The 13,638-nt window shown below is 34.2% G+C and overlaps 1 protein-coding gene across 1 annotated transcript in view; it reads right to left on the bottom strand.

Annotated features, from left to right (window-relative positions):
- Ndst4 (N-deacetylase and N-sulfotransferase 4) overlaps positions 1 to 13,638 on the bottom strand; it is a 319,626-nt gene that overhangs the window by 146,882 nt on the left and 159,106 nt on the right. Inside the window, exons 3-4 of the mRNA XM_028760460.1 lie at positions 8,531 to 8,618; positions 2,116 to 2,270 (exon numbers count right to left, since the gene is read on the bottom strand). Coding sequence (XP_028616293.1) covers positions 2,116 to 2,270; positions 8,531 to 8,618 — 243 coding nt within the window. The remainder of the gene's footprint in view (positions 1 to 2,115; positions 2,271 to 8,530; positions 8,619 to 13,638) is intronic.

The raw sequence follows: 13,638 nt of genomic DNA on the forward strand, positions 1-13,638 counted from the left end.
AGAGAGAGAGAGAGAGAGAGAGAGAGAGAGAGAGAGAGAGAGAGAGAACAAGAGTAAGACAAAGAAGGTTAAAGTAATTTGTTCTATATCAAGCAGCAATTCACTGAAGGACAGAGTTCACGTAAAGGGTTTTGGTGCCCTAATCCATGATCTTAATCGCTTATTGATTTTTATAGCTATGAGTGAGGACACTCAAGCCTGACTGCATGGAGTCTTATGCCTCAGTATCTCAGAAAGAAAAGAATTCTTTTAAAATAATAGCAAACAACTAGGTATGACTTCATGAGACTTCTTTGTGTGCATTTGAGGGCTATGCTTCCAAATATGACCTTTCAAAACTGAAGGTTTCTGCAATGGCAGAAATGCAGCTCATAGGGGAGTTGTAGGTAGTCAGTTTGGGGCCCAGAACAGAGCTCCAGATGTTTAAAGGGATTCCCACCCCTTTTGTCTCTTTATGCAAACATGAGAATGTTCACCTGACTATTTTTCTGAGGAAAATATTTCTGTCTCTTATTAAATTTTGAAAGGATATAGAGCTAAATTAATACCTAAAACAAGATAAACTTCTTCACTAAGGCAATATAAAAGCATATTGGGCTTGAGGCAGTAGGATCTCTTTCACAACTCCATTACACAATAGAGTGGAAAGCAGCTCACAGTGCAGGATTGGGGTAGTAATCTAATAACATCTTACTTAGGGACCTGAAAATTCAAACTTCACATTTTTTGTTGCAAAAAATGTTGCACATTATGTTGCAAAATATTACAGTTACTTCATTAGTTTCTTCAATTATTAAAAAATTGTTTAGAAATATATATTTTCTTCATCCATTTTTCTTGAGGAGGCTACATGGATCTGACCTAGGTCCTCTGCATATATGTTAGCTTGGTATAGTTTTGAGTTCTTGTTGGACTCCTCTAAGAGTGGAGAGCAAGGACTGTCTCTGACTTTTCCCTGTTTCTGAGATCGTTTTCTTCCGATTAGTGACCTCATCTAGCCCATTACGACCCAGACTTAATGTGTCTTGTTATGCCATGTTTGGTTGAGATTCCTGGGAGGCCTATTCTTTTCTGTCTGGAAATGGAGGAAGAATGGATCTTGGAGAGAGAAGAGTTATGGGAGACTGGGTAGAGAAGAGGAAAAGGAACCTGCAGTAAGGATGTGATATATGAGAGAAAAATAAATAAAGAAACATGCACACACACACATACACACACACACACAAACTATCATCTGTCTGTCTGTCTGTCTGTCTACCTATATGACTTAGTTTAGATCATAAGAAAAGGTAACAGTCTTCCTCTAAGTTATGGAGATGACTCTTTCTATCACAGGAAAATCTACTTGGGAAAATTTTGAAAATGCAAGTCTCAGGCCTTTGCAAATCTACTGATTCAGTAATTGGGAGTAAGGGCCTCCCATCTGTGCATTTTAATGTTTGAATATTTTCTTTGTGAAAAAGACACACCAAACTTTGAAAGTAGTTGGTGGAAAACTTTAGCCATACTTACAAAAAGTAAGTTTTGAGAAATAATTAATTTTTGTACTGGAGTAAGTATGATTTTATTTTTTGTTTATTTGTTTGTTAGTTAGTTTCTTTCTTTCTTTCTCTCTTTCTTCCTTTCTTTCTTTCTTTCTTTCTTTCTTTCTTTCTTTCTTTCTTTCTTTCTTTCTTTCTTTCCTTCCTTCCTTCCTTCCTCCTTCCTTCCTTCCTTCCTTCTTTCCTTCCTTCCTTCCTTCCTTCTTTCCTTCCTTCCTTCCTTCCTTCTTACCTTCCTTTCTCTTAGCCTTCTTCATTTTATTTAGATGACTCCTCCAATAAATTATCAACTTCTAGAAAGTGGCCTTGAAAATACACCACTTTTTGTTTCTATGTATAGAACCCATACCTTTTATATATTTATGTACATATAATAAGCATTTATAAATATGTGTAATAGCCACACATACCTGTCACAGAATATTACAAAGCAACCTGAATCTCAAATATCTTTAATGTCCTTTATGTTTTTTTTTTCATTCTCTTTTCACAGGATTCTACCAAGTTTATTATTTCAGAAGCTGTTATTAGATCACAGCCGTAGTGGAGAAATGCTACAATCATGTGTACTCACCAGGGCAAATTCTTTGTTGAGAATCATCTGTTCCACTAAAGATGACTCATTGTGGAAGAGGTGGGGCTGCATGTGACTCCACATGTGAGGAAACCACCAGAACTCATCCACAGACCTCAGCAGAAGGTCATCGCCTTCATCTTCTTCTTCGGTTCCTAGAAAACAGGAAGTGGCAATGTCTGTAAGATTTGTTTAATCATTCATGCGACTTTCTAAACAGAAAAAGGATGAGTTTAGTATAAGTTACATTAGAGACTAGGGGCATGGATAAGGTGTGGTGATCCCTGGCCCTGCTGACTACAGAGAAGGTAGTATAAGTACTCACTACTGATGATGTTTAGAATCGTGAGCACCTGGTGGCAATAAACCATAAACACACACACACACACACACACACGTATAATGTACATATTATTTACAATCATTTCTTAATATATATAGGGAACTTGATCAGAGGAGATCACACCTTTTTCTCAAACTTTTTCTATGTGTGCCTATAATTGAGTGAATAATTTAATGAAAGTTCTTCTGATTATGAAAATGTCATAAATTTATTGAAGGTTTGTGAAAAATACAGGTAATACAGGAAAAATAAAATGTAAATAGTACATCTTACATAGCTATCTTTTAGACCTAACCAGTGGGAATTACTTTTGTATTTAGCGTTAATATCTTTTAGCCTTTATTTTAAAGAATAAATATTCTGTAAGCACTTTTACCTATTCATATGTCAAGTTAATACCATATATATACATATATATTCCAATTTTAATTCAACTTTGTTTTATAGTAAAGTTCATATAAATCATAACAATTTCATAACACTTTAACAATGAATCTTATAATTATTTTTAAAAGAAAACTTCTTTGCTAATTGAAAATTAATATGTTTTTATCATTATAAAAACAACTTTTAGTCCAATGCACAAGAAGAGCACTGTGATGCTATTATTCAAAGCACAACAGAAAAAAATCTATTTCTTTTTTTTTGTTTGTTTGTTTTTGTTTTTTTCTTTTTTTTTTATTGGATGTTTTATTTACATTTCCTATGTTGTCCCCTTAAAAAAAATCTATTTCTAAGAGAATTCATCAGATTGCAGCTTTTCAAAACATTTCTTGTTGTATGAAGCTATATGTATTTTGTAGAATTTTATAAAATTTAGGAGAAATTTAAAATGTCATGAATCTATTCATGTAATAATTGTTATTAATTTCATACTACTTAACTATGTAAGTAAATTAAAACTGTTCTGGCTTCTTTTTTTTAGTTCACTTTTGCTAACACATTATGTTTAATAGACGGGTGCTCTGGTTTTTTTTAGATTAAATTAGGGGATTATGTGTTAATGTAATAGTAAAGGGTTGTTCCATTTGTGTGTTCTATGAAAAAGATTTCCTTGGTCGTGAAAGAAATGGTATGAATGTACTTTGGGTTCAATTCCTGGAAGTGAGGGTCTTCTTTTCTACATCATTATCTAGTTGATCTTGAATACGTATAATTATGAGTCCCAGTTTCTTTGTTTAAAACAAAGATGAGAATACTTTTGTCATAAAGTTTTAGTAAAGGGTCAATAAGATTGACTGAAAAAAGTTCTTCATGTTGCGACTTCCAGATAAAAGTGCAATGCTCTGCTCCAAGCATCTGAAAATTAAATCAGCTGCTGTTTAACTGCTTTACTTTTAATTGATATATTTTCCCACATTTTTATAGATTTAGCTTGTATAGATCATATCTTTTAAAGTCAAACTCTAGGGTCTTACTAAATTGTACTTGTAGCATACTACTATCCTAGAACACTGGATAATAAAATAACTTAATTGTGCCTTTTTGAAAATAGTTGGCCTTAGCCTTATACTACGTAGAGTCAAAGAATAGAAGTCTGGATATTAATGAAGTCTTATTAATGAGATGGGCAGACAACATTCATACATTTTATAAGTTGTCTAAACTGTTGGTATCAGACTCACAGTTTAATGACTTTGTTGTTGTTGTTGTTGTTGTTACTGCATGAAAGTCATCAAATGTTGAAATCCAAGCTAAAAATCATGTACCATTTCCACTGGTTCAATGTTTATGCTAAGTGTTTCTTATGTGTGTAACTAAACAGACTGAACCATGGCTTTGAAAGATTTGCTAATGTAACAAGTGAATAAAGAATTGCTAGTCCCCCACCCCTAAAAAATCCAGCCTGTTTCTCTCTTAGTCTAGAGTGTTTGGGAAATGCTTTTGCTCTGTATCAGCGCAGTAATGATTACTGTGCATGGCAGGAGTCACGGAGTGCTTCCTTGACCAGGAACAAGGTCAATTACTCAACTTTTAGAATATTGATATAAACATTTGAATGACTGATCATAAAATATCAGCAATTTCATATCAGAGATTATGCTAATTTACAAACTCTCTAGGCAAAGTTGAAAGTGACATTTTTCAGCTTCCTGCATTTTAAACATCATAGATTAATTTCTGCCAACTTTCCTCTTATTTTACGCTGGTCATATAATTTAAAGCCACATGAGGTTGACCCTTGACACTTTATATAGTTTAATGAAAAATATGATAGCCAGTCATGCTGGTAGGCCACAGTAGAATTTTAAGTGATTTCAAATCTAAGTAAAAATGGTATTTTTTGCCAATCAAAGCACATACCTCTACAATACTCATGTATGCTTAAGTAACAGGCTAGAATGTTATTTGTACTTCATAATGACCACATTGAAACCAATTAAAGGTATTCAATTAGCTCCACTCCAATAAAACTTTTATTTCTTATTTAAACGTATTTCTTTTCTAGTTTCCTAGATGTTTTAAGTCAGAGTCAAGTACACAAATGTTACTTCTTGTCATTAATTTTCTTGTTTTGAGAAAATTACATGCTTCTGAAAGTTCTTTAGATCTGTCAACATGAGGTTTGTGATTTTGGGTTTGTCATTGCTAAGTACTGAACTCTGAACAAGAGCGAAGTGCTCTACTACAGTCTACAGCTGGGGGCCCCAAATAAACAATGCTTTCAGAAAGATTTGTTCTATAGATTAATGGAAATAAAGGCGAAGCCATAAGAGTAAATAAGATTGAGAATATTTCATTGGTTCTTTATTCTCTTTTTGCATAAGAATCTGCTTTTTGCACATGAAATAGTCTAATTTTTATTTTATTTATTTTTTTATAGTCTAATTTTTAAATGTGAAAAAATATTTTTTAATTTTCTTTTTAATTAGTGTCTGCCATGTCTTCACATGTGGTTATGTAACCACCCATACTAACCACCTGTTTGACTCTTTAGTCAATAAAAGTGTATTAAAAGATATCTACTATCTCCAAATTAGAAAATAGATACAAGTTAGTATTTTATAGACATTTATTCTCATAGATAATACTTTCAAAAGTACTACTAATAAAAACTTACAAATTCATATTTGAGAGTTCGTGTTAGTAACACAATTTTGAAGATGTGGAAACAGAGTCACAGAAAGGTTAAGTAGTGTGTGAATGTTTATATACTTGGTAAAATGTCAAATCCTTGAATTCAACACAACCAATCTGTTTCTATTGAGTGTCTTTTAATCCACAACACATAAAAAAAATAAAGAAAATCACAAAACTAAGATAACAACTTCCCTTCTTTCATCTTTGAAGTTAACACATTTTTAATTAAGTGAAGTTTCAGGGAGTAAACTAACAACTGGGAAAAACAATCTAAATATAATTTCTAAACATGATTCATGACAATTAGTGATCAGATTTAGTCTTCTTGACTATTAAATTATAATAGCAACAATAATTATCACTACAAATCATGTCCAGTGAAAAAAAATAGAATATACTCTCAGAGGGTGGCCTGAACTGCAGGATTTTCAGTTAGTGATGCTTTCATGATGCATTTTCGATCAAGATTCAAACATTTCCAGACTCAAAAATTGCATTCTAAATTCCACACTTCTATTTTTTTCTTTTTAATCAGCACCATGTGTTCCTCCTTCAATCTGCTCCCTGGGTATGAAAGACTATCAGGGAAGAGTTAATAATATGACATTTTAGGGTGAGAGTGGCTTTTACATGTGAAGGTCAGAGAGGCAGAGAGGTAAGAAACCATGATAAATGCAAATACATGGAGAATACTAATGCTTGCAGCAGTTGTCACTACTACACTAGAAACATGAGATTAAATGTCTTCAAAAACAATGAGGCTTATCAATCAGCATCCTCACGTATTGAGAAATCAGATCATCCGGCGAGGGAACAAACAAGGCTACCTGTCCATGGTTATACATCATCGCCATAAACACACAGAAGAAATGAACTTTCTTACCTTTCAATCTTCTTTTCTATGATGTTAACTTTCCAAATAGGACTTTGACTAGGTAAGGGTGAGGTATGCCTTTATGATAAAGGGTATCACAACATTCAGTTTTTGAGAAACCATTGATAACTTAAATGTGTTAATATGAACTCAATGTACTATGATTGCATACTTCAAAAATATTTTTTTAATAGTCCTTTAGACAACACAGCACAGTTGTTAAATAAAGTTATGTGTTTATGTGGAGAAATTTAATTTTTAAGATTTATGTATTTATATATGCATGTCTTATTTGCTAAGTGAGCTATTATCACAGTATAATATTACAGACTGTTTCTTCCATCATTTCTCAGCTAGGCTAGTTCAAACTCAAAGTCAATAAATATGTTTAAAAGATATAATTATAATGTATCTTTGGGGGGTATTTTAATAACTACCTTTGAAATATTAACAAAAAGTGTTCTGTTTAAATTTTTTAAATGGATATACACTGTTCACATGCACAGGATGATAAAGAAGAAATGAGAATTACCATAACTTCTAGCAACATTAACATCTGGCAGGTTTAATATGTCTAAGTATAAAAAAAAGAAATAAAAGATGAATTGGTTACGTAGTACATTTCAGCCCCTAGAATGGATTTATTTCCACTACAAATCTATTTAAAATAAAATGGTACTGTGTAGCTATGAACTCCAAATAATCCTATAGCTTTATACACCCGCATGGGCAGACACAGTTGTCACAGTTATCTGCTTTATAACACCATAGTTAGAGCTTCTTAGTGCTGAACTCATTTTTAAGAAGATTTTTGAAGAAAATTTACAAAACAATGACTACTTCAAAACTGTAAGCTGGAATCACTTCACCTGTGCAGAGATGATGGCCCAATCTCTTTGCAAAATACCATTTAAAATGGACAATTATTTGATTTATCAAGTAGGCTAAGTACTAATGTCCATTCAATTACTTCAAACAAATTTAAATATTCCAAAGTAGAACAGAAAATCAACATCGGAAAAAAACAAATAAGACATTTGTACTTCACTCTTCTAACAAACCATGCTGAGCTTTGCATTCCAGCCTCCTTGAGTAAGAAAGCTGCACTTAGGATAATTACAGGCTACTTTTGCATGGGATAGTTTTAATGAGTGAATAATCTCCATGGGTGCATGGAGATGACTGTAAAGTATTTTTTGTTATGTTGTTGGGAACCTATAGCTTTCTTTCTTTAAAGCATTTAGCTTACAGCCGAAATGCACATGTAGGTGCAGATCTTGGATATCTTCATTACAGAGGCCCCAGTACATATTTATCTATTGTACTGTCCACCAATGTAAGACAATACATTTTGTGTGAACATAGTTCTCTCATGTAATATAGCACAAGGTTAAGATTCTGAAGATAAAAACTCAAAATCTGAGTGTGAGACTGCAAAGAAGGAAGATGTGGAAGAATATAAAGCAAGAACATAAACACTAAGCCTGTTTTGAGAATTTGTTCATGGGCTGAGAATAAACAGAAAGATAACTAGACTAGAGGTGGGAAAATGCATGACTAATTTTAAGGATTTTAACGGATACCAGCACTTATATTAAGTAAAAATAGTTTTAGAAAAAAATTCTTCAAAGCAAGATAAAGTAATAAGATGACTTTTATACTCTATTGCCTTTCTTTGAGTCTCTAAAATCCATATTCCATCACCAGGTGTCTTCTGAATAAAAAATAATATATACAAAAGTATCTATCAGTTCAGCCACTCGATGGTTAAAAATGTTGCCCAATGAGGTTCATTTTATTAGTATCTTTGTCATCATCATTGTCCCTACACTGGGCATTTGCTTACGAGATGCATAAAAGGGTACATAGGACACTTGGCACAGTGATGATAGTTCCTCTTATAGAATTCAAAAGTCAGTTTTCCTCATTTGCTCTTGGTTTTAGTAGTTCTTGAAAAAATACAAATTCATTGCTTTTTATTCAGCTACTCATACAATGCACCAATGTTGCCCCCTTATAATCAATATAGACATCCTACATCTATTACTTACGGAACATTTAAAATTCTACATCCTACTTATTATGTAGCTGCCTGAGAACACAAAGCTGCTTCTTACCTGTGTGGTAAAACTTCCCTGAAAATCCAAGGTTGAAGGTAAAATTGGCAACCTGAGTGCGCAGTAAGTTTTGAGTCTCTAGTAATGCCTGAAATAAATAAGAAATTAACATGATTTTAGAAAAGTAAACATGAAGCTTTGGGATGCTTCTTTCACAAAGTGTGTGCATGAGAGAAACAATAAGAGCTTTAGAGAGCCTGGCTGTCTGATGGGCATTGATTGTGTATTCATATTGCAGCCATTGTAATTATTATGGATGTTATTTCATTGAAGGTCACCAAACTGTGAAACAGTTAAATCCTAAGCACATTATGCATCACCGAGAGCCAATTCTCCAACTGCACAGCCTTGAAATCATTTTTCATTTTGTATGAGACATTTCTTGAATTTCAGATTATAACATTTCCTTTCCATGGGGAAACTTTTTTCAGAATTGTTGCTATAGACAAGTCCTACGCAAGTTACTAAGGGACAAGGCAAGAACTTTTATTTGTTCTACAACTCATTGTGTGGCTATGTTACCACTCCTATGACTTTTAAGATAAAATTATTAAAGTGGAACCTTGAGTTTTTTACTTTATAAACTAATGAGCAATGTATATTTTCTAAGGCATTGCTTGCAATTCTGAAAAGAAAACATATAGAACTAAATATGCTGTATGTTGCCAATTCAATGAAGTAATAGTCTCTATTCCCACAACACAGCAAATGTCTCCTTAATTTATGTATTATGAATAACACTAGTATAACTTCCCATTTGTAGATAAGATAAGAACACATTGATAATAAATAGCTAGAATTATTCATTCTAGCAATCCTCCAGCTTTATCATCCTATTGTATAGGATATAGCATAATTTATATCACCTATCTTAACCTATATAGAATAATTTAAATCTATCTTAACCTAAATAATAGCATTATTTAGATCTTGCCCATAATTCAGTTTTCTTAGTGGCATGACTACTAATTTATTGATTCAGAATTTTTTTCTATTTTTCAATAGAATTTACAAGAGAGTATTATTCTGATGGAAAAACTGGCACTATTAATTCCAATGCATTTTGGCTACTGCTATCCATCTGTTCAGGCAACAAAGAGCCAAAGCTTAGATTGCTTACTTGGCATTGGTCGTGATGAAGTTTCCGCTTTAAACATTTTTATGCTTTCTACTATTCTTTGTAAGTTGTTTAATTGTAATGTAAGAGAAGGAAAGAAATATGGATAAAAAGAAGTTGGTACGTGGGAGAGAGGAAGGGAGGAAGAAATAATGAAGTGAGAAAAAGTGACCAAATAAATAATAATAAAATAATGCAGTCAGTGGTCATCCAAAACCATAATAAAGTAGAAAAAACATGAACGATTTATTTTTAAACAGCAACTTATGTAATAGCCATGGATATTCTGTAACTCACTTTGTAGACCAGGCTGGCCTAGAACTTACAGAAATACTCTGTCTCTCAAGTGTTGGGATTAAAAGTGTGCACCACCACACATTACAGTCCATTTTACTTTAATGACATCAAAAAGAAGAGAAGAAAAAAACAATAACAACAACAATAAAAACAAACAAAACTGTGAGAAAATAGACTCACAGTTTTAGCCACTTCTAGCAAAAAACTAAAGGGCACAGAGACAGTATCCAAATTAAAAATATCAGAAATGAAAAGGAGACATAACAAACTGAGGAAATTAAAAAACTCATCAAATCCTTTTGCAAATGCCTATACTCAACAACACTGGAAATTTTAGATAAAATAAATGATTTTTTAGACAGATACTAGGTACCAAAGTTAAATCAGGACTGAATAAACTATCTAAACCATCCCATACACCTAAGAAAATAAAACAGTCATTAAAAGTCTCTGAACAAAAAAAAAAAAAAAAAGAGCCCAGGGCCAGATGGTTTTATTGCAGAATTCTATCAGACCTTCAAAGAAGGCCTAATACCAATACTCTTCAAACTATTCCATAAAACAGAAACAGAAGGAACACCACTGAATTTATTCTATGTATCCAGAGAGCTTCAGACCAATTTCACTTATGAATATCACTGCAAAAATGGTCAAAAAATTCTTGCGAACCAAATTCAAGAAGACATCAAAAAGATTATTCAAAGATCAAGTAGGCTTCATCCCAGGGATGCAAGGATGGTTTGATATTCATTAATCAATCAAAATAATCTACCATATAAACCATCTCAAAGAAAAAAAAAGCACGTAATGATCTCATTAAATGCTTAAAAAGTCTTTGACAAAATACAACACCCCTTCATGTTAAAAGTCTTTGAATGATCAGGTATTCAATGCCCATACCTGAACATAATAAAAATATATATACAGCAAGCCAATAACCAACATCAAATTAAATGGAGAGACAGTTGAAGCAGTCTCACTCAAATCAGGGTCATGACAAGGCTGCTAATCTCTCTCTATTTATTCAATATAGTACTCATAGTTCTAGCTAGAGCAATTAGACAACAAAAAGAGGTCCAAGGGATTCAAATTGGAAAGAAAGAAGACAAACTATCACTATTTGCATATGATATGATAGTACACATTAGTGACCACAAAAAAAAATCTTACCAGAGAACTCCTAAAGTTGATAAACACCTTCATCAAAGTGGCTGAATATAAAATTAACTTAAACAAAATCAGTAGTCTTTCTCTACATAGAGGATAAACAGGCTGAGAAAGAAATTAAGGAAACAACACCCTTCACAATAGTTACCAATAATACAAATTATCTTGGTGCAACTCTAACCAAGGAAGTAAAAGAGCTGTATGACAAGAACTTTAAATCTTTGAAGAAAGCAAAGATCTCAGAAGATGGAACGATCTCCCTTGCTAAGGGATAGGTAGTATTAGCATAATAAAAATAGCCATCTTACCAAAAGCAATCTACAGATTCAATGCAAGCCCCATCAAAATCCCAACTCAATTCTTCACAGAGATAGAAACAGCAATTCTCAACTTCATCTGGGATAACAAAAAACCTAGGGTAGTGACAATAATTCTCAACAATAAAAGAACTTTTGGGTGGTGAGTCACCATCCATGACCTCAAGTTGTACTACAAAGAAATAGTGAAAAAAAACCTACATGGTATTGGTACAGAAACAGACAGGACAATCAATGCAATAAAATTGAAGACTTAGAACTAAACCCATACATCTATGGACACTTGATCTTTAACAAAGAAACCAAAAAACATACCATGGAAGAGAAGAGAGTATCTTCAAAAAATAGTCCTGGTCTAACTAACTGGTGCTCTATAGATAGGATGATGATAATAGATCCTTATTTATCACCTTGCAAAAAGCTCAAGTCCAAGTGGATCAAGGACTCAACATAAAATCAGATACACTGAATCTAATAGAAGAGAAATTGGGAGAGAGTCTAGAATTTATTGGCACAGAGGAAAATTGCCTGAACAGAACACTAATGACTCAGGCTCCAAGATCAAAAATTGATAAATGGGACAACATGACACTGAAAAGCTTTTGTAAGGCAAAGGACACTGACAATAGAACAAATAGGCAACTTTCAGATTGGGAAAAACATCTTCACTGACCTACATCTGGTAGCAGATGCTGGTGAAGATGTGGAGAAAGAGGAACATTCTTCCATTGCTGGTGAGATTACAAGCTGGTACAACCACTTTGGAAATCAGTCTGGCAGTTCCTCAGAAAACTGGAAACAGTTCTATCTTAAGACTCAGCTATACTACTCCAGGGCATATACCTAAAAGATGCTCTAACATATAACAAGGACACATTCTCCAATATGTTCATAGCAACCTTGTTTATAATAGCCAGGAGCTGGAAACAACCCAGATGTGTCTCAACAGAAGAATGGATATAGAAAAATGTGGCACATTTACACATGGAATACTACTCAGCTATTAAAATTATAACTTCATGAACTTTGTAGGCAAATGGATGGAACTAGAAAATATCCTGAGTGAGGTAACACAGACCCAAAAGAACATGCATGGTATGTACTCACTGGTAAGTGTATATTAGCCCAAAAGCTCAGAATACCCATGATAAAACTCAAAGATCATATTAAGCTTAAGAAGAAGGAAGGCCTTGTGTGTATGCAACAAACTTAATTAGAAGGGGGAACAAAATAATCATGGTAGGCAGAGTTAGGGAGGGACCTGGGTAGGAGAGGGGAGGGGAATGCTAAACTGGGGGTGGGGCAGGGTCAGGTATGAGAAGAGGCAGGAGAGAAGTCCAGAGGGCCAGGAGAATGAATAGAAATAAGTAATGGTGGGGGTGGAGAACTTGGGAACCACTATAAATTTCCAAATGCCAGGGATGTGAGAGGCTTCCAGGATCCAGTGGGGATGGCATTAGCTGAAATATCCAACAGCACGGAGAGAGAACCTGAAGAGACACCTCCAGTAGATAAGACATGGGCCATTAACCTGTCTAAATATTTTTGACTCAGAAAATGTTCCCGTCTAAATGAAATGCGTGGACAAAAGTGGAGCAAAGGCTGAAGGAAAGATCATCCAGAGACCGCATCACCTAGGGATCTATCCCATCTGTAGAGTCCAAACCGACACTATTGCTGATGCCAAGAAGTGCTAGCACTCTAGAGCCTAGTATGGCTGTCGCCTGAGGCTCTGCCAGCACCTGACTAAGACAGATGCAGATACTCACAGCCAACACTGGACTGAGCCTGGGGTCCCCAGTGGACGAGTTAGGGGAAGTGGTGAAGGAGCTGAAGGGGATTGCAATTCCATAGGAAGAACAACAGTATCAATTAACTAGACCCCTCAAAGCTCCCAGGCTATACCACCAAACAAAGAATATAGCTGAGTGGAAACACGGCTTCTGTTACATATGTAGTAGAAGACAGCCTCTTCTGGCATCAGTGGGAAGGGAGGTTGGTCCTGTGGAGACTGGATGCCCCAGAGAAGGGGGATGCTAGAGGAACAAGGCAGAAGTGAGTGGGTGGTTGAGCGACTACCCTCTTAGAGGCAAAGGGGAGGGAGAAGAGGTGGAGGGTCGTGGAGGTGAGACTGGAAAGTGGATTACATTTGAAAAGTAAATGAATAAAATGATTAATAAAAATAAATGTTGTTGGATATATATATATAT

This window comes from Grammomys surdaster, unplaced genomic scaffold (assembly GCF_004785775.1).
Source record: "Grammomys surdaster isolate TR1022 unplaced genomic scaffold, NIH_TR_1.0 126531, whole genome shotgun sequence".
Classification (NCBI taxonomy): domain Eukaryota; kingdom Metazoa; phylum Chordata; class Mammalia; order Rodentia; family Muridae; genus Grammomys; species Grammomys surdaster.